The sequence below is a fragment of the Colletotrichum destructivum genome, chromosome 5, assembly GCF_034447905.1.
Source record: "Colletotrichum destructivum chromosome 5, complete sequence".
In the NCBI taxonomy this organism is placed as follows: Eukaryota; Fungi; Ascomycota; class Sordariomycetes; order Glomerellales; family Glomerellaceae; genus Colletotrichum; species Colletotrichum destructivum.
The window spans coordinates 2,540,179-2,560,386 of NC_085900.1; the positions used below are offsets into that span (position 1 = coordinate 2,540,179).

At 57.0% G+C, this 20,208-nt stretch overlaps 7 protein-coding genes across 7 annotated transcripts; 4 read left to right on the forward strand and 3 right to left on the reverse strand.

Annotated features, from left to right (window-relative positions):
- Nucleotides 1-846: 846 nt before the first annotated feature.
- CDEST_08331 (uncharacterized protein) lies at nucleotides 847-2,396 on the forward strand (the record flags this gene model as incomplete). Its single annotated transcript, XM_062924490.1, has 1 exon — nucleotides 847-2,396. The coding sequence occupies one exon, from the start codon at nucleotides 847-849 to the stop codon at nucleotides 2,347-2,349; it is 1,503 nt and encodes a 500-aa protein (XP_062780541.1). The 3' UTR covers nucleotides 2,350-2,396.
- Nucleotides 2,397-2,731: 335 nt separating this feature from the next.
- On the forward strand, nucleotides 2,732-3,617 carry CDEST_08332 (Putative NUDIX hydrolase domain-containing protein). The gene has a single exon (XM_062924491.1). It carries the CDS (start codon nucleotides 2,880-2,882, stop codon nucleotides 3,609-3,611), a length of 732 nt encoding a protein of 243 aa, XP_062780542.1. The 5' UTR covers nucleotides 2,732-2,879; the 3' UTR covers nucleotides 3,612-3,617.
- A 1-nt stretch (nucleotide 3,618) lies between these two features.
- On the reverse strand, nucleotides 3,619-7,406 carry CDEST_08333 (Putative NFACT protein). The gene is made up of 2 exons (XM_062924492.1): nucleotides 6,746-7,406; nucleotides 3,619-6,686 (listed from the first exon to the last, which is right to left on the reverse strand). Exons 1-2 carry the CDS (start codon nucleotides 7,091-7,093, stop codon nucleotides 3,783-3,785), a joined length of 3,252 nt encoding a protein of 1,083 aa, XP_062780543.1. The 5' UTR covers nucleotides 7,094-7,406; the 3' UTR covers nucleotides 3,619-3,782.
- Nucleotides 7,407-7,853: 447 nt separating this feature from the next.
- Nucleotides 7,854-8,341, reverse strand: CDEST_08334 (uncharacterized protein; the record flags this gene model as incomplete). The annotated part of the gene is given in 2 exon segments (XM_062924493.1): nucleotides 7,854-8,126; nucleotides 8,144-8,341. 2 exon segments carry the CDS (start codon nucleotides 8,339-8,341, stop codon nucleotides 7,854-7,856), a joined length of 471 nt encoding a protein of 156 aa, XP_062780544.1.
- A 1,953-nt stretch (nucleotides 8,342-10,294) lies between these two features.
- Nucleotides 10,295-13,374, forward strand: CDEST_08335 (Putative large ribosomal subunit protein uL2, domain 2; the record flags this gene model as incomplete). The annotated part of the gene is made up of 5 exons (XM_062924494.1): nucleotides 10,295-10,414; nucleotides 10,537-10,933; nucleotides 10,997-11,390; nucleotides 12,003-12,379; nucleotides 12,597-13,374. The coding sequence occupies 5 exons, from the start codon at nucleotides 10,295-10,297 to the stop codon at nucleotides 13,127-13,129; spliced, it is 1,821 nt and encodes a 606-aa protein (XP_062780545.1). The 3' UTR covers nucleotides 13,130-13,374.
- Nucleotides 13,375-13,451: 77 nt separating this feature from the next.
- CDEST_08336 (uncharacterized protein) lies at nucleotides 13,452-15,808 on the reverse strand. Its single transcript, XM_062924495.1, has 3 exons — nucleotides 15,330-15,808; nucleotides 14,457-15,235; nucleotides 13,452-14,398 (listed from the first exon to the last, which is right to left on the reverse strand). The coding sequence occupies exons 1-3, from the start codon at nucleotides 15,711-15,713 to the stop codon at nucleotides 13,537-13,539; spliced, it is 2,025 nt and encodes a 674-aa protein (XP_062780546.1). The 5' UTR covers nucleotides 15,714-15,808; the 3' UTR covers nucleotides 13,452-13,536.
- A 187-nt stretch (nucleotides 15,809-15,995) lies between these two features.
- CDEST_08337 (Putative Zinc finger C2H2-type) lies at nucleotides 15,996-19,664 on the forward strand. Its single transcript, XM_062924496.1, has 4 exons — nucleotides 15,996-16,363; nucleotides 16,420-17,131; nucleotides 17,201-18,425; nucleotides 18,480-19,664. Exons 1-4 carry the CDS (start codon nucleotides 16,063-16,065, stop codon nucleotides 19,395-19,397), a joined length of 3,156 nt encoding a protein of 1,051 aa, XP_062780547.1. The 5' UTR covers nucleotides 15,996-16,062; the 3' UTR covers nucleotides 19,398-19,664.
- Nucleotides 19,665-20,208: the final 544 nt, after the last annotated feature.

A 20,208-nucleotide genomic window follows, 5' to 3' on the forward strand; every position in this document is an offset into this window, starting at 1 on the left:
TTGGAGTGGAAAGGGGATGTGATTCGGTCTAGTCATAGTCATTCGATGCGAGTACGAGAGACAGTGGCAGGTTTCCTCGACTTGGGGACTTGATGCGTATCGATCGCTGATGTTTGAGCTGGTGGCGATGTAGTTATGGTGCTCAGAAGAAACGGATGTGGTTGTGACTGTTGTGTTGTGTATTCTTGAGGTTCTGTCACTTAGGTAACTGGCTGTTCTGTTGGGCAACGAGGGTGTGTCCATCATCTCTCTCTGTTTTGCCCCTGCTGCCACCTGGCACCGACTGCGCACCCGTGGCCTGCCGGTCGGCTTGCATTGCCCTCTACCATTTGACTTACACCTTGAGACAACGTCTCTCGTCAAGCACACTGTAGACTCTCGTCATGTTCATATACTCGGACGGTCTTCAACATGGAAAATATGCATACCGATCTCATCTATTTAAGCACCATCCGTTCACTTTGATCCTTTTCTCGACAACAGTTCCGCTGCTCTGGTTTTCTGGCTCGCGGCGCCTACTTCCACACACAAAGTTGGGAGAAACCTGTGGGATCGTGGGATGAAAGTTCGCAGACATCGCGGGCAGGACCATAACCATTCCGAGTATAAGTCACTGAACCATGGATGGCAAATCTCATAATCTTCACGGATATACGATGACTTATAAAAAATTGATACCCGTCATGGTAAAATCGGTGATATGAATGCATTTGGTCAAGCATTAACAAACCACAAGGGCACTCTTTCGAACAACCAGATGCTCAGGTTCTACAATCACCACCACCGATTTCCCATTGCTCGCTCACAACTTACCACCTCACTGTTCTCCTTCACCACTTCGCCTCGATGGACCCCGATGCCCTTCTCCATGACTGGAGACGGGAACAAGACCTCAACCGCCGACGGCGGCCATGCGCGCTCCTGGCGTGGCTCCAGGACATCTGGCACGACGTGGGAAGCTACCTCAACGCGCAGGCGTGCATCCTCCTCTTCCAGAAGCTCTTCTTCCGCGACGTCTTCCTCACGACGGCCTTCCTGGTCTGGGTCGGGCGACGCGCCGTCGTGAGGAACCGCTGGCTGTTTGGCGTGCTCGCGTCCGCCGGCTTCGCGGACGGCGAGGTCGGCTCGAAGCTCGTGCGCGCCGCCGCGCGGTCGAGCTCTGCGTTCGCCGTCCACCTGGCCCTCGCCTTCCTCGTCTTCCCGCTTGACTTCTGGCGATCCCCCGCGCAGCCGATCCCGGGCGACCGCCACCTGGCAGCGTGGGACGTCCTCGCGCCCCTCGCCCGCACCGCCGCCAACTGGCTCGGCGCGCGCGAGGGGATGCGCGAGTGGCGCTCCCTCGCCGAAGCCAACCCCGCGTTCTTCTGCAAGGCGGGGCCGGCCGATTTGTTCTCGATGTATACCGCCTTCAGCCACTACGCGGCCCTGATCCTCGTCGTTCGGGAGCTTGCCCGCACGTTCGACGGCTACCAGTCCCGCGCAGTGGAGGAGGCGGGGGAGGCCGTCGAGGCCGAAGGCGAAGCCGAGCTGACAGCCTTCAGTATCTGGGTGTACAGGGCCCGCTTTCTCTTTTGGGAGCTATTGATGCAGTTGGCAATCAACGTGGCCTTTGAGCTGATCGCGGACGCGGCCGGCAGCCTTCAATGCTGGTGTATTAAAAGTGGGATGAAGCTCCAGGATCGCCTTCCTGGCCCGGTGCGTCGCTTGCCGTTTCTGGTTTGTTTCTTCAGCCTGCATTTCGCTCTGCGTCATCCAACTGTGAGCTGGGCAATCGACCAGGTGCATATGTGGGTGTTTCCAGAAGAACATCAGCATGCGGATGAGGATGACTGGGAGGGGCGCGATTGGGGCGATGGTGACGAGGATGACGAGACTGAGGATGACGAAGAAGAAGAAGACGATGGCAATGAAGAGGGCGAGGAAGACGATGGAACTGAAGAAGGCGGCGATAAAGAAGACGACGACGACGACCAAGACAACACCAGCGATACGGACGAGGAAACGGACGACGAAAACGAAGACGCAGACGAACCCGACCACATCTACATGTACAAAGACGACTGCGGCTACGTCTTCGAAGTCAAGGACGGCGCCGTCTTCGAGCGCGAGACCCTCTTCACGTACGACGGCGAGTACAAGTACGAGTATAGGTACACGGACGATCGCCAGGAGGTGTCCGCGCACCAGCGCGCGACCGAGAACGAGTACGACTTCCGTCACACTTGCAGGCGCAAAACACAGGAGGATCGGGACGGCGACAACGGCGACAACGGCGACAACGGCGGCGGCAACGGCGGTAGCGGCGATGAGGGACCGGAGGGGAGCGGGGATGAGAGTCAGGACGAGTGAAATTGGGTCGAGAAAAGCCCTTGACCATCACCACCCTTAGGCTTCCGTGCCCCCTCCATATTAAAGAAATATGTGCTATATTATTCAAACAATTATTAAACGGAGGGGGGTTCATTTAGCTACAAATCCGTCCCCTCCGAAGTCGCCATCCTCGGCCACCTCCGCACCCGCTCCGAAAACCGGGGATCCACATCGGCGAGTGACTCACCCCATATAATCCCCGATCTGACCCCGCCTTCCTCCGTCTTTCGGAAACCGGCTCCAATTCCGTCCGAGTCTGACATTCGACCTCCAGGCATCCGAGTCAAACAGGATAACAACAAGGCACCCCGCCCCTTCTCAGCCCAGGCACCCGTCTCCTACAAAGCAAACGGCAACCGGCCATCTTCGCGCGTTCAAACCAGATCCAGTCTCCCCATCCCATCCCTGGAGTAAAAATAAAATAACAGATCGCCAAGTCAGCAAAGCAACCCAACCCCCCCTGTTCGGAAACCTACCGCGAACCGCCCCTCCCAAACCACACGCCAAAAATGCCGCCCGCACTACCCTCCCGGCCCTTATCCTACACGACGAACCCCTCCGTCCTCCCCTACACCCTCCGCTTCCACCCCTACGCCCCCTCCGCCACCTCGCAGGTCCACCACACTCACCGCCTCTGCGTCGGCGCCGCCGTCATCTCCACCCCCTCCTCCCGGGATAAGAACAACAACAGCAGCAGCAACAACACCAACACCATCATCCCCCCCAGGATCCTCCTCCTCCAGCGCTCCGCCCGGGAAAAGGCCCTCCCCCACCGCTGGGAACTCCCCGGCGGCGCCGCCGAGTCCCGCGACGGCGACGCCCTAGCCGCCGCCGCCCGCGAGCTCTGGGAGGAGACGGGCCTGCGCGCCGCGCGGTTCGCCGCCCTCGTCGGCGCCTATCAGTGGGACGGCGCCGGCGACAGCGCCGCCGCGACGGCCGTGCCGGGGGACCAGGCGTGGGGTCTGCCGGGGGGCGGCGTGGGCGTCGCGGAGTCGGCCGACGTTGTCACTGGTAGGCGCCGCGACGCGTGGCGCAAGTACACGTACCTCGTCGAGGTCGAGACCGAGGCCGGTGGGGGCACCGACGTCGTCGTCGACCCCGAGGAGCACGAGGCCTTCGTCTGGGCCACGGAGGACGAGGCGCGCGCCGGCCGGTGCGGGGACGTCGTCCTCGACTGGACCTCGGAGAACCAGAGGCTGGACGTGTTGAAGGCCTTTGAGATCGCGAAGAAGGGGCGTTAGAGCACCCGAGGGGCTCGGCGAGATGAGAGGTTGTTTGTTGTCCTCGTGAGACAGAATCGCCTTATGCATTTTCTTCTCGAGAGGGGGTTCTAATGTACCGGAAGCGATATCATCTCTATACCTAGATATACAATGCACGTCTAAAAAAACTCGTCGCTTCATACTGCCTTTTCACTTCTTCTTGGACCCCCGGCCGCCTCGGCCGCCCTTGCCCTGCTGCCCCTTGGCCCCGCCGCCGCCGCCGCCGCCGCTCCCGCCGGCCATCATCACCCTGACCTTCCCGACAGGCACGACGTTGATGGACTCCTCGGCCTTGAGCGCCTTGATGAGCTCCACCTCCCGCGGCCACATCTTCTCCCGGTCCTGCGAACGCTCGTCGAGCGCGCCCTTGCGCGACGAGTCCGCCTTCCACCGCTCAAACACCTCCTTGACCGCCTTGCCCTTCTTCACCGCGCCCGGCTGCAGCTTGGCCTTGTACTTGAACTTGCCCATGGCGTTCCACGGCGCGCACACGGGCACCGCCTCGAGGATCTCGTCGCCCGGCAGCGGCGTGCCCACCAGCGCGTCCAGCAGCGTCATCTTGCCCAGCTCCTCCGCATCGAGCACCTCGACCCCTTCCTCGTTCATCAGCCGCCGGACCTCCTCGTGCTCCGCCGTCTCCTTCTGCTGCCGTTCGTGCTGCGCCCGGCGCCGCTCCTTCTGGAACGCCAGCTGGGCCTCTCGCTCCGCCTTGCTCTGCGCCTCCGCCTCCGCCCTCTGCTTGCCGCGCGCAGACCCGTACAGCGCCTCGGCCGCCGCCCTGTCCTCTTCGTCTTGGTCTTTGTACTTGGCCGCCAACTTCTTGGCCTTGCTCTTCTGGCCTCTTTTGGCGGGCCGTTGCTTGTCGTTCGCGGTGGCGCTGGCCTTGGAGCTTGGCCCATCGGCGGGCTCTGCCGGCGTCGATGTCTGTCCTGTGACAGCCTGGTCACTGTCCCCGGCTTCGTCCTCCTCCTCCTCCTGCTCCTCGTCCTCGTCGTTGTTTCCATCCTCGGTTGGCTTGGTTTCCTCGTTGGCGGAATCGTCTGCCGTCTTGCCATCCTCGAGCTTGAGCTTTTCCATCTCCTCGACAGGGGACTCTCCAGAAGCAATAGGTTCTTCTGAATCATCTTGTCCGTCCTGTCCGAGATGCTGAAGAGGGTTGTCTCGGGGGTCCTCGTCCTCGTCGTTGTTCTCGGAGCCAATGTCAGACGCATCGTCCGGATCCTCGTCTCTGGCCTGAGCAGCATCCGCTGCAGACTCCTCGGGCCCCTTGTCGGCAGACGGGGCTTGGAGGCCAGCGCCGTCGTACAGCCTGTGCTTCACATGCCTGGCCTTGCTCTCCTCGCTGATCTTGAACATGATGCCGATACCGAGCAGGAGCTGCGCCGGGGGCAAGAAGTTCTTTTGACCGCGGACCATGAAGCTTCCGGTAGGGAGATACTCCCCGGTTGGCGCAGACTTGGACACCTGGTTGGCGTTGACCCACCAGGCGCCCATGCCGGCCTTGGAGTCCCAGGCGCTCGAGCTGCACACGGCAAGCGTGCCGGCCTGCGCCAACGTCGAAGGGGGGATCGGTGCGTCGGGGGTGCTCGGGCTGTTCTTGATGATGACCGTCGCGGCACCGTGCATATCGGCGTGGACATAGACGTCACCCTTTCGGAGGTAGCGCTTGTACAGCATCTCGTTTTGCTGCGCATCCTTGCCGCCAAGGACCAGGTAGCCGTCGGATGAGACGAACCAGATAAACTTTTCGAACCAGCTCTGCTTCCGGATGGGCTGCAAAACAGCCTTCTCCGTCTTCAGACCCTTCTTCAGTTCCGCCTGAATCTTCTGCTCGGCGTTCTTCAGCGCCATCTGGGACTGCTGCACCGTCTTCTCCGCCTTCTTGGCGGCGCTTCGCTTCTGCTCGTGGTATCCTCTCGAGTTCGCCCAGGGTGACAGGGTGATGTCGACCTCGATCTCCAGCCGCTTGTCGTTCTTCTGCTTGTTGTTGTTGCTCGACTCCTCGTCCTCGCTGTCCGAGGCGTCCGAATCCGTCTCGTAGTTCGACTCGTCATCTTCGATGTCTTCTTCCTCCCCCAACAACAGCGTGATTTTGTTTTCGGCCAGGTTGAGCGGCAGCTTGATGATCTCTGCGACAGGGTTGCGGCGCTTCTGCTCGCGCTCGATGAGCTTGCTAATGTCGACCCAGTCCATGCCCTGCTGGAGGAGACCATTGACGGCGTCCATCGCTTCCTGAACACGCTCCACATTTGCTTCGATCGCCGTAGCCTTCTGCACGTTGATGGACTGTGCTCCACGCAGACCCTCAATACGCTTCTCCTGGTCCGACCTGGCAGCATCAAGCTTTCTCCGCGCCGCAGCCTCTCGTTCTGTGAGTTTCGACTCGAGCTTTTGGCCTTCCAGGGAGGAGAAGAACTCGTCTACGGTCTTGTTGTAGCCATCAAACTCAAGAACCTTGACGGTGGGGTCGTTGGCGAACTTGCTGGGTAGGAAAGGGTGGAAATCGTCATAGAGAAGATTCGACCTCTTCGTCTCCTCGTCCTCGGCTGCTGGCGGTGCTGTCTCGGGCGCGTGATCTGGCTTCGATCGGTACTTGGCAAAGATGTATCCCTTGGCCGTCGCAGAGCTTGTCGCATCCTCCACAATGCTTCGTGCCTGAGTCAAAGCCTTCAGGAGCGCGTCCAGCAGCGACTCGTCTTCGAGGATGTCGGCCGGCTTCCTTTTCCCATCGAAACCAGTAAGCTGGAACGAGTGGTCTACCAAAATCGGAGGTAGTTCGGTAATCGTTGTCGCCAAGCTGCGCCTCAGTTCGTCCCCCGGCTTCACCTTAATCTTCTTCCCTGCCGTGGCGGCTACCGAGGTCTTGCTGACGGACGATTCCAGCGCAGCCCTTACTCTCTCCTTTGTCAGATCCGGGACGCCGTTGTAGTTTTGTCTGTTTTCCAGAGAGTAGTTCATGCCGACTCTTTGTGGTTCCTGGCCCTCGCCTTCAGAGACGTTTCGCAACAGGGTAAGGATCTTGAGGTCGGCATCGGTCAAGATTACGTTTCCGCTCTGTGCACAACGAGTGATCAGTGGCGTGGCCCGGGGTTTCCGGCATGGGCTTTACTCACAGCGAAAAACTCGAGGAAGAGACGGTACTGGCCGTCACTGAACTGGAATTCCAAAATCCGGTCCGTTCCGATCTGCCTAACCGACGTCAAGCGCCTCGTCTTCAAAAACTTGCGCAGGCGGGTGACAAAGGCCGAGGGCGCGGCGGCGGTCGTACGCGTGAAATCAGTGAGGTGGCATCGGAAGCCCGAGTCTATGATGAGCTGCTTCTTGTTGTCGGGCTTCGCAAACTTGAGCAACAGGATCTTGGAGGAGAGGTCGTAGACGTTGGCCAGTCGCAAGGTAGTGAGGCTCTCTTGGAGCTCATGGGCGATGACCTTGACGTCGATGGAGGAGAAACGCTGCTTCATGACTGCTAGTAGGGCTTGCCTGAGCAGTGAAAAGAAAGGTGTATATCGGTTACAGGTCTGCGCCAGTTCTGTCTAGGCGGCTTTCGTTTCGTAGTGGAAGTGAATCAACCAACTGAGGGGCAGAATCTGTGATGCGAATGAACGATCGCGGGGCAATCGTCGTTGTGGCTGAAGAGCTTTGGGAAATGTGGGGGGCGCCACGATGACGTCACGTGCACGGTTTTCTGGCTGGAGATTCCGGCAACTCTGGAAGCTGTCGGTTCTTAAAGGCAGGTCTTTTCAACGCATTGCAAATTGTTCGGAGCTGAGAGAGGTACATGCAGGCTGTTTCCTCTCTATATAATGACTCAATTGGCTGGTGAAAAGCTCTGCAAATGCTTGCTTAGGCCTTGCCTTTCAGCAAGTGTCTTGTGGTGACGCACACCGAGCTTGTGGCGCCACATTTCAAGCTCCATCAAAGACTTGCGGTTCTATTTTCTACGGGTGAGCTTGGAGCTCAACCGCCGCTACCAAGACTGACTGACAGATCCAAATTTAATGACTAAGGAAAAAACCGGCCAATGTGACTTGAGGTGCTATAATGATCAGTTAGGTGCGTGGTCGCTGGACGAGGACGACGTCAATCGACTGATTTTGCCCTATTGGTTCTTGCAAGGGCTTCCAACCAAATTGAGATGTACGATTGGTTCGCGGGAACTCGACAATCGAATAGTTTGGAGGGTATCTCGACGTTTGACCAAGTTTGGGTGGGACAATTGAACTATCCAGCTGCTGGTATCTGATTGAAGCCTTTCAACTGAGAAAAAAGCCCACGAAACAAGGGCAAGACTTGCCCTTGTCTCCAATCCGGTTGCAATGCTTCGAGGGTCGCACAGGGATTCCCATTGCTCCTGTACCCGGATTCACAATCGGGGATCAATTGCATCGCGACGATGGAGGGCAATGGTCCTAGACCAGACAAGTCCTCAGGACATGTGAGTGTCAATAGTTGACCCGCCCATACCACATTCCGCTTCCAATTGAAATGGGATTCCTTTGTTTCGGTATTACTCGTCCGAATTGGAAAACACCTTCTCTTTGCAACTCGCCAACGTGCTCGTTGAACTGGCAACAGCAATCAGCAACAAGTTGGATGCGACGAGAAGCTTTCATGTGATCCAATAACACAAACGGGTTCTCAACTCTCTCAGCGATCCCGCCGGCGACGGAGGGCGACAGCGTCCAGTGCCGAAGAGGTGGTTTCCCCATGCGGTTAGTGTGTGTGGCCGGGGTTGGCTGGTCGTCACGGCAACTCCAAGCCCTCCAAGGGAGCTCCCGTACGTCCCGGGCGGTTCGTCTGGTCTGGTCCGGTGTCGTTGGAAAGCATTGAGAAACACCATGTTTCATTCCAAACTACCGTACAGGCAATCAAGACCTGGGTCGGGGTGGGAGGGTGGCAGTTATCAGCAACTCCAACCTCCCCCCAGCCGCCTGAATTTGTGAGAGAGGGCAAATCTGGGTCGGAGACGTTGCTCCACGATTCTGGATGGATTTAGGGGACATGGGGGATACGGGATACGGCTGCTGTCGAGATCCATCTGCGGCTTGACGAGAACCCCACTCCACTCGGGCGCTGCGGGCGGGATCCGCGACGTAGAGCAGGGTGCGCTGCCTTGGCCACGTCGGCGGTCGTCGACTCGTCTCCCACTCTCGCAGGAAAAAGCAAGCTGCCAGCCAGCCTCGTTTTGCATGTGCGACTGTCGACTTGCATGAGATGTCCGGCGGTTGCAGACCGACAGTCCAATGGAGGGAAACCACGATGGAGACGACCCATTATTCGGTCCCCGTATCGCTGCGAAAAGTGGTCGATTGCTTATTCTCGCCATGGCCTCATCAGCCATCAGCAGCCGTCCACCTGAAAACCCTGGAAGCAAAAGGGTCGGGGAGAGCGATGGAAGCTGAAGGTGGTTGGGGAAGCTCCAAGACTGGCCAATTGAGTTTGCGGGCGGCTGCGGCCAGGCTGTCCGGACCATGCAGACAGTCGATAGCGGGCATTTGGGCCGTGGACGAAACGAAGATCCCCCCCCCCTCCCCCAGCCACCCAGGTCTCGTTTGTTTATTGTATGTCAACAAGCTACCAAATGTGACAAGCGAGTTCCAGCTTGCACAGAGGTGTGAGCGATCAGATTATTAGTCTGGCTCAGTGCGCGACAGCTGTCAACGCTGCACGGCCGTCTTGTGAATTAGTGCCTGGGCCTCGCCTCGTGGTCGAGCTCTCAAAGGCGAGTGGCGGTCCATTGATTGGCGGGAAGGCTGAAGCTAGGGCTTGTGGCGCCCGCGGCGGCATCTGAATGGGTGAGGCACTGGCACGGGAGAGTCGCAGGTTCCTGGGCGGTTGCAAGAATCCGGGGGTCCCCTATTTTCGGCCACAGTCTCTTCCTTACACGCTCGTGTCGTGTCAGGGCCAGCCCGGCGAGCGCAACTCGGGGGTTTCAGTTGCTGATGAACCACGGTAGATGTGATCTTGGGTTCGAGGGAAGGACCCAGGAACAGGAGGTTGGGCAGTCGGTCCAGCAGTTCCCCTCCCGAGTGCGGTGGTCAATCAATGCTTGACGGTCCACTGCCAGAGAGCTTGCGCAATCGGCTTGGAAGTTGGAGCTGCCAGGTAGGCCGGTCGCATGGGTTGCGGCGCTAAGAAGCTGAAGTGTGTGTGCTACGTCTGTGGGAGCAGCCCGTCGCTACGCCTCCCGCTGAGGTGACAGCCTGACAGACAGCCTCTTGCCTGTCTTGGGATATGGTGCATTGGAACGAGGAATTCATCGGGATTGGCGGCGTATCAAAGCGGTCGGGCTATCAATTTGGACGTGGTTAGGCGCGATTCCGCGCTTCCATCCTCGACTTCGAAGGAGAGCAGCGAGGACAGGTCAGAGGAGAGGAGAGGAGACACCGAGACACACTGGCGGAAAGAGGTGGAAAGGTACGTTCCTCGGCTAGCGGCCCAGACGGGGCAGTCAGGTCGCATCAAAGTGGGACCGGGAAAAGGTGTACCTGCCGCGCCAGAGAGAAATGGTGCCTGACTCTAGAGACCTCAGATGCAAGGCTTCCACGAATGCAGCATCGGAATCGAAACCTTCTCAGGGCAGACTGCAGAGCAGGAGCTTCCCCCCATGTGCAATCTCCACCGGCATCCCCAGACTAGTCTTTTTCGGGACGGAATAAACAATGGAAATGTCCACTGCTGCGGCGGACGGGAGCCAATGTAAACATTCCCACACACACAGACAGCAGTACCCGTACCTGTGCTCTGTGTTGTGTCCGTCCAGAGCAGAGAGCATCCGTACAGTAAGTAACACAACAACTCTTGTTTTATCTCTTCTCTCTTACCAAGACAAGCCAGATTCTTCTTCTCCTCCTCCGATACCTCCCTCCATCCAATCCAGGCTTCCCCCCCGGACACGAAACAGCTCTCATCCACCCACGATCCCGGTCTCAGTCCCACCCACATCGACACAATCAACATATCGTACGGGCTACTCGCAAGTCACAACATTCACTCACCACCCCCCCCTTGCCCTGGCAACGCTCGTAACCGTCGTCTTTTTGCATCTCGCTGCGCGCTGCTGCTGCTCATCCATCCAATCCAACCATCAGCCGTCTCACACCCACACCCCCCAGCCCCCCCGTCTTCAAAACCCAATCCGCATCGCACATCTTCACCGACCCTCTTCTCCCTCCTTCTTCCCTCTCCATCCATCTTCAAAGCTTCAATTCCGCCTCGCGCTCCCTCCGCTCAAGCCGCTCACCGTCCATCACCCCTTTCCTCCAAATCCAAAAGAGAAGAGAAAAGCACAAGAAGCGCGCGTCAGTTCAACGACCGGCTTCTTCCACCTTTCCCTTCCCCTTTGTTTTTTTAGGAAAACGAAGCAAGAGGATACTCTTCTTTGCCTTCCTTGCTCCGGGAACGCTTAGAAGATTCTCCTCTCTGCGACCTCAAGGCCGTCAATCTGGATTTTGAAGCCCGTATCCCCGTCCCCTTTAGCGTCTTTCCCTCCACCTACAAGGAGAGTGAGACACAAACCCAGACCCAGACCGTCACACAGACTCACGAAGAGCTTGAGATCAAGCTCCCCGAGAAGAAGCCTCAGAAGCCCGGACGGGAAGGTCAATACTCTTCCTTCACTGCCACCGCCGCTGAACAGCAGCTCCCTCTCCCTCCCCGGAAAGAACAGCGCTTCAGCGAAGAAGAGGTCCGTATCGAAGAACATTACCACCGTCCCGGTGTCCACCACGAGTCCCACCACTACCGTGAGGAGTACCGGTATGTCGACCTGATTTCTTACTTTCTTCTTCTCTCCATCTCCCCATCTATACCGTGTGTGGCCGGGAATCATCAGATATGTCCTGGGCAGCAACACACACGGATGCCATCGATCGATTCATCCAGCCCAATACACCCCCTCCCCTCCCCTCCCATGCAACCCCAGAACAACAACAACGCAACACAACAAACAACACACAAACCCACACGCGTCACCGCCTCCTCCCATCCCTCCCCCTCCCTCTCCCCTTCTTCCCCCCGTCCTCCGCCTCCTCTTGGCAACCCAACCCGTCTTCTCTCTCTCTGTCTCTCTCTAGCCTCCTACCTTACCCCCCTACCCTTCTATCCCCCCGGCCTCGGGACCGCCTCAGCTCGGCCCCCGGTATTTCGCCAAATTTCCCTCCTTGCCCGTTACGAGCCGCCAGTCATGGACCCTGGACACCTCCTCCCCGGCCGGCCCCTAGTCCCTAGTCCCCAGTCCCTAGTCCATAGTTGGCCAAGTAACCGCATGTCACGTCAAACATGTCAACACGGCCGAAAAAGCTTCCCCATCAAGCTCACACCCCCCATCAAAACATGAACTGACCTCTCTCTTCTTTTCCTTCATTCCAGCCCTGCCCCTCCTCCTCCCGTTCAGCAAACCACTCAAGAGTTCCACGACACTCGCATCCACCACCACGACACTCGTGTTGAGATCGACACCCGTCACCACGAGCACCTGGTAAACCCCATTGATAAGATCGAACGCCAGTACCGCCAACGCTTCCAGCCTACCTACCACCGCGAGGAAGTCACTGTTGAGCACTTCCCTGCTCACCATCACCACCACCACTCTCACTCTCACGTCGACGAATACACCGTCGACGCCCAAGCTGAGCGCCCCCGCCCTCAGTACAAGGAGACCGTAAAGGTTACCGAAGAGACCATCGAGCCCGCTCGCTTCTCGCGCCCCCAACACAAGTCCAAGATGGGTTACTACGACGACGACGGTAAGCCCTGAACACCCCTCCCCCCATTGTGCAGTGTCTTTTTTTTTGCTTTGGCTTGTGTTTGTGTGTGTGTTTCGTCGGTTGCGCGTGCAGTTCGTCCCCCCATTTCATATGGACCGACACTGAAAGGTGCTTGCACCACCAGGCCACTACCACTCTTTCCGCCAAGGCCTGCACAAGCTGGCTGACAAGATTGCTCATCCTCATCATCATAAAGGCCACGACCGCTACGAGGTCTCGGAGGTCCGCTCCTCCACCTCGGCCCGCCGCCAGCCCTCCCCCTCCACCGGCGGTGCCCCCAACCTGCCCAACACCGTCACCATCCCCTGCCACCACATCCGCCTCGGCGACTTCTTGATCCTCCAGGGCCGCCCCTGCCAGGTCATCAAGATCTCCACCTCGGCCGCCACCGGCCAGTACCGCTACCTCGGTGTCGACCTCTTCACCAAGCAGCTCCACGAGGAGTCGTCCTTCATCGCCAACCCCGCCCCCAGCGTCGTCGTCCAGACCATGCTCGGCCCCGTCTTCAAGCAGTACCGCGTCCTTGACCTCGCCGACGGCCAGGTCACCGCCATGACCGAGACTGGCGACGTCAAGCAGGGCCTGCCCGTCATTGACCAGTCCAACCTCTGGTCCCGCCTCAACAACGCCTTCGAGTCCGGCCGCGGCAGCGTCCGCGTCCTCGTCCTTAACGACAACGGCCGCGAGCTCGCCGTCGACGTCAAGGTCATCCACGGCTCTCGTCTGTAAAGAAATGAAAAAAAGAAAGGCCCCATCCCATCATCATCCCCCGGTTGTGTGTGGTCTGGGCTATCTAGCAATATGTCATGTACGAATTACAGATGATCAAGTGTAATGGAGAAATTGAAGACGACTTTTTATTTGTTTGGGACGACACACAAAAAACTTGTCGGATATCGGATCTCGCGGAGTCTTTTAAGTAGATACATAGCCTCCTGTATATGATCTCTCATCCACGTGTTGTTGGTACTATGCCGCTTGTGTCATTGTCTTGTGGTATCTCATCTCGTACATTGATTGTCCCGTCTCATACATTATCGTTTATGTTCTTTTGAGCTAAGACGTCAGACTAAGTACAGAGTATATATAGCATTGCTCATCCCGGGCCCTCTCCCACACCATGCATACACTCTCTCTCATATTGAAGGACAGCACTTCTCCAACGGGACGACCACCTCTCGGTACACCACCTCGGCGAGGCGCGAGTCCCCGTAGTCGTCGTCGCGTCCAAAGTCGAAGCAAATGCACTTGCGGATCGCCTCGGACAGCTCACCGCCCAGTTCACTGCCGAAATGCGTCTGGAGCGACTCCTTGGCCCTGCAGATCCAGAGGAACGCGCCGCAGAGCCTCGTGCTCTCGTTGGGCTGGCCGTCCTCATCGAGCGACTCGGCCCACGCTTCCTGCTGCTCAAGCTTTTGCCCGTGGAAGAGCTCGAGCAGAACGACGCCGAGGAGCAGCAGCGACGACTTGGCGTTCCACGTCCGGCTGTCCACGGGGGGGGAGGAGGAGGAGGAGGAGGAGGAGCATATGTCCTGCGAGGTCCGTGAGAAGTATGGGCCGAACCTCTTCGATGACGACGGCTTGCCCCCCGATTCGCAGCAGACGAGGAAAATGTCGTCCTTGGCCAGCTGCGTCGGGACCCAGGAGGACGTCGCCAGGCAGAGGAGGGTGAGGGCGAGGCTGAGGCCGACGTAGAGGCGGCTCTGCCTGACGGTCGTCATCTTGATGAAAGAGTCGATTGACTGTGAGGTCGAAGCGTTGATGGTGCTCTGGTTCAGGGGTTCTGGCTTTAGTACAATCCGTTGACCCTCATCAAGTGACAGCGTGCTGTTGCCGTCTCCATTGAGAGTGTTGGAGCCCTTCACAAAGTCGCAGATGTTGAATACCTCCCCATTCAGAACCTCGGCCACCTCGATTGGTGATGGCTGAAGTCCTGCTTCATCGAACCGTACCCTGGAAGTACATGATGCGCTACTTCTTGAGCGCAACAGTTGATTACTGCGCAAGGTTAGCCTCGCTAGCCAGAATAAAATACGTTTATAGCCCTCAATCTTACCCCTCGCTGGGAACCCTGAGGCTTGGTTCGTTCGTCAGAGTGGCGGTACTCTCTGACACGCAAGTCGTGCTGAGACTCAAGATTGAATTCGGTCTGGCAGAGGCATTGTGTTGTGTCTCGTCTGGGCTGCTGTCTACTCTGTTCCAGCGTTGAACCTTCTTCAGCTTGTTCGCTGCTTTCCTCAAGATGGATCTTTGTGGCGTTTGAATACCGTGGCCCGATATGGACAGAGAAGCGATCGCCAATGTCGAGACGCTGTTCTCGTTCGCCGCATTGGAGACAGATTTGAGTTGTTTCTTGACCATAATCTGACTTTTTAAATCAATGGCCGCTTCAAGCTTGACGGCCTTCTCCGGTGCCACAGAGTCGCTGTTCGTTTCGTATTTGCTGGTTGTAAGCGTCTCGACCTGTAGCCTGAGCTGCTTGAAGCTGGCTTCGGCTTTGAAGAGGACGTTGAAGTAGCCATGCTCTGCCATCCGAGATGGCTTCTGAACAGCTGGATGAACGGCGATACCGACCGTGTGTGCACTTGAACAAGAGCACTTCCAACGGCGGGCCAGGCACTCGTAGAACGTGACGGCCTGGTGATGCAGATCGCGGAAGGGTATCGACGGTTTCGTGGCGGAAGGCCTGATCACGGTCGCCCCCCTGTCGAAGAACTGGTGCAAGTCATCGTTGACTTGAGTGATACGCTTCAAGAGGCGATCCTTGTCGCTACTGAAGCTGGTCTGTAAGCGAAACAGCTCGCTTTCTAGGTTCGTAGAATCCAAGCGATGAACCTACACATACAATCAGTAATTATCGGCGTCTTATCCGTCGCTGGTCAGACTTGGCCGAATGGTCTGCACCTGAGCTGTGTATAGATCGTCTTACCTTATCGATAGGAAGCAGTTTTTGCAATTCTTCTATTGCCGTGTTGAGGTCAGATAGATTCCACATGAACCAAGTGTACTTGCTATGTGGCAGACATTGCCGCAACTCTTCCTGGATGTGGCTCTCGTGCCAGAGATTCGACTTTGGGTCTCCCAGTAGACTGTCATACTCTGCCTCGGTAATATCCAATGGCCCGAGAAGGCGTTCCAGCACCAGTATGTAGGCGATCTCCTGGGTAGCTATTGTCGAGACAAAGTTCTCAAAGGAGGTCTCGAACTGCCACCACCACTTTGTCTTCTTAAACACTGTACCGAGGTCCTTGGCCGTGTCGCATAGGATGGGGAATGCGCCTAGAACGACGCCGGCGATCTCAAAGCCCGACATGGTCCCCTTCCAGTCGTGCTTTCACAGAGATGATGAGCATACACAGGGTCTCCAGCGGAGGAAGCATATGTGGCGAAGTTGAGACGGTCGGTGATGTTGGAGGATGTAAGCGGGGTCATCAATCACATCAGGCTCCGAACTGGAGACGAGCTGAGCCATCTGGCTGCATGAGCTGAACTTGCCTCATTGGTCCAAATGACTGCTGACCGAGGCAAGCGAGAGGAGGGGGTGTTGGTCCCTAACCAGTCAGTATTGATCGCGACTGACTGCTCCTTCTCAGATGGCCTATTCCCAGTCTTATGCGAGACATTTCTGAGGACCCCGAGCAGGCGCAACTTATCAACTCATCATGGATAACGGACCTGGGAAGGACGGGCAATCAGATCCCCCCCCAGTGATATCCTCGCTCGCCCATGCCTGCAACGCCGCTTTCACCAGACTATGCCAGGACCTCCCGACAACTGATTACCACGGCTTGGAGGCTAAAGCGACTGACGAGGCTGGCCGGTTCAGAATATGGGCGGCGAACATTGGCGCTCTGCAGAGGCCGCAGTCGTCCGGCTCACTCGACTCGAGATTGAAGAACGCCGAGCGCATGAAGAGTAGCGCGGTCTCGGGACTTCATCGACTGGAAGATGCTCTGGTTAGAGGTTGGATTTTGGTAACTCGTTGATGTCTGTTCGCATCACTAACCGTCTCATTTCAGCGAACGGCATCGCGCTGGGAAACATACCCAACAGGACGAAAAGCCTGGTCACCGGTGAAGAGTCCATTAGCCACTCGTCTGATTTACACTCTGGAAATTCCTACGAAGGGAATCGTGTCTCTTCGGCTACGGAAATCGACGAGCTGTTCAACAACATTCGATCCTGCATCACGCATCTTTTTACACTCTCTACTTTGCTTCGTCGGAGTCACCCTCGAGGACGCACGTCACGGCAGGGCCCCCAGTACTCACAATCGGATCCCAGGCCGTCCATTACCAATGCACAAGACAAGTTTCCAAAACTGAAGCAGTCTACCTGGCTGGCGGAGAGAATAGGAGAGCGGAATGCTCGCCAAAGCGACTACATTCGTTATCGCCAGAATCATCGCAGGAACTTGGCCCAGGTCGAAGTCGGACCAGGACACGACGAGCAGGCAGAACGAGCCACGACCAAGGCGACTTCTTTCCACGAAACCCTCGCGTCACCCGAGAGCATCAGAAGAGATCCACTGGACTCGAAATGGGCGGAGAGCATATACACCGTCGCAACGTCATTTGCCCAGACAGCTGTTGGAGCTGACAACTATTCAGGCCGAATTGTCCCTCAACTGACAAGAATGTGGCTGGATGGACGACAGCTCGGTTACGGCGAACCGATAGAGTGTCCTTATTGTCGAACGATCCAAGTCATCAAGGATCGCTTTCATTGGAAGTGAGTCATTGGGAATCTTTTTATGCAACCCACAAAGCAGAGGGACAAGTAAATTAATTGTATTTCTAGGCATCACTTATATCGTGATCTCCAAACGTATGTATGTACATTCAAGGATTGTTCCGCGGAGCCATTCCAAACTTCCCATGAGTGGTTCGAGCACGAGCTGGACAAGCACCGGCGACAATGGAATTGCGCCCTCTGCAATGCGAAGTGCGTTTCCGCCTCGGGTCTTGAAGCGCATTTCGACTCCCGACATCCGGGTGTGGTGCCCGCCGCGCAGAGAAAGGTGATGCTGAAAGCTTGTGAAAAGCCCGTCGCTCATTTCGATAAAGACGCGTGCCTATTCTGTGACAGCTGGAACCCATCGACAATTATCGAGGGCAAATCCGAGAGGTTCCGCTCGCATCTGGCCAAACACTTCCAGGAGCTCGCCTGCGAGGCGATACCTTTAGCTATCGAAGGTCTCGTGGTCCAGGATGACTCTGACACTGATCACGACCCTACAACCAGCGATGGCGATGACCACAGCACGGAAGATGGTGAGATGACTGACGAACGCTGGGTAACAATCGGAAAGCACATCGAAGAGAAGGGATTGTGGAAATGCCTTCATTTAGAGAGAAGTGGATTGGTCTGCCCCAACACATACAGCTCCCACAGCATGTTGAGCAGCCACTTTCGAGAGCAGCATGAACTTACCACTCGTCCCGAAGTACAGCTCAACTTGTGTCGAGGATGTTATAATTTCTTCCGTGGAGAGTACTGCAACTGTGCTGGAGCAACGCACGGTTATGAAGTGTGGTACTTCGCCAAGTGGAGAGCTTCCTCCAACACCATAGTAAGGGCACAGCAGACCGTGGCAGATGCCGAGAGGAGGCCACAAATGGAACCGCATATGAATATGGAAGCCGAATTTGCTAGACAGAGAGCCTGGCTAGAGTCCAAGATGCAGCTGTATAATGCCGCAGATGCAGCCTTGGTCGACGAGAATCACAACCCTGGAGCTTCAGGCGGTGATGGACATGGCCTGCACCGGAACATCTACGACCAGCCGCCGTCGCAGCCTCCCCAGCAGCACATATACTACCAGGCCCAACAAGATCACCATTCGGCGCAAGAGGCACATTCCGTGGCTACTCATCCGCCCACGGACAACATATCACCCCCGACATTGGACAGGTCTTATGCACAGACATTGCCCCTCGAGAACGCACCAGAACCCTCTTTCTTGATTTTAGATGAGACTGGTCAGAAGCACTCGGTTCCTTTACGACTGGGTCGAAGTTGGCCTGTAAGTCCCTGTCAACAATGCTATCGGTCAATCAGCGATCTAACACCATGACAGTACATGATAGAGTTCGTCGAAAATAAATTTATGATGGCCCTGGATGAAACCTCATCACAACAACAATACACCCTTTGCAAATTGGTGGGCGCAAACGGAAGCATTGCCCCCGAAGAATGGGAGCGGGTCATTAAGTCTGGCAGCGTCGTAAGAATGATAAGGTCAGAGCCATCAGAGAGGGGTCTGAGAGGGGAAGCCCAAAATTCCAATCAACGGCTCGGCACAGCAGACATTGGGATGAAGGCGCAGGCTGAGCGGGGAGGATTTAGATGTGAGGAGTCGACTAGAGATGACGAGGCCGAGGACCAGATCTCTCACCCCCATTTCGCGCAGACCCCAGAGGGGCTGAAGACGCTCCGGCGCAGGACCAACTGGCTGAGCAAACGCGCGCTTTCGGAGGGCAGAGATTTCAACCCCGAAGACGAGGTAAACTTCGAAGAGACCTGGAGCAGTGCCAGGCGACTTCAGAGGCGTACTCAGCCTAAACCTGGCGCGGCTAGCGGAACACATCCCGCCCGCGAGGGGGACAACGGAAGGCCCGATGCTGCGGCTGTCGCTAACGAGCTCGCGGCCGCTGATGACCGGTCCGGGGACGACCCGTCTCCTCATAATTCTCGCCTTGATATGTTTCTGAATGATACTGACGAGGACTCGGACGAGGAGGCGCGCCGCGAGTTCGTCCGCACACAGCGCGAGCTTCGGATGCGCGAGCGCCGGTCCCACAGCTCAAGCATCGGCAAAAGCACCATCTTGGAGCGCAGCAACTCAGACCACGAGGACGCGGACGAGGACCTCAGCAAGGACGAGGGCGAGGACGAGAACCTGAACGAGGACGAGGCGGCGCATCGCAAGTTTGCCAGCAAGCTGCACGAGCTTCGGATGCGCAAGCGCCGGTCCCACACCTCAAGCATCGGCTAGTGCACCATTTCGGAACGCAGCGACTCAGACCACAAGGGCTGGACGCCCCTTGACCCGGATGCCGTCGATGACCCCCTTCCAGACCGTCTTGCAATGACTTCGACTGTGACGAACATAACGCGACCGCTTTTCTATTGATGGGATCCTCAGATACAACATGGAGATTGGCGGGAAGCATAACTAGGCTCCTAGAACGATCCGTTAAAAGAATTCGTACTTATGTGACTCTTCTCATTTCGTTGTCATAGCTCCCTTGCGGCGAAGAGTGGGTCCACGGCACAAGACGGCTCGGTTTCGGCCCGTCGTAGTTGTGGGGCCGAGTATCCGGGGGAGTTTCACGGCGGCCTTCAACGAACCTTGTTCATCTTCTCAAGTCAATTCGTTGTGCCACAGGCGATTCAACGTGCATGACTCGAATGGCGCTGCGAGTGAACTGAAATATGGACCCCCGCATGTGCGGCCGTTTTTCTTAACCTTCACACGTGGGTATCTTTGTAAAACAAAAAGAACAAGCCGTGTTCCCGCGCGAGCCTCGCGCCCGCCTTTTTCCCCGCAGGCGTGGTTGACGGAGAGGAGAAGACAGAAAGGACGCCGATTGCGTGCTGTCAAGAACAACAGGCGAGAATTGCCCATGTAAAGTCAATACCATACGGGTCTGATTCGTCATCTTGGATCCCCCCCTCACCTTTCATTGCGTGCTCACGCTCCGAGCTGTCTTCGTCTTCCAAGGGGAGGAGAAAAACAGTGAACGGCCAACGATGGGGATGTTCCATCTTTCCTCCAACCCGCGCACCATGTCATCATGTGAGGA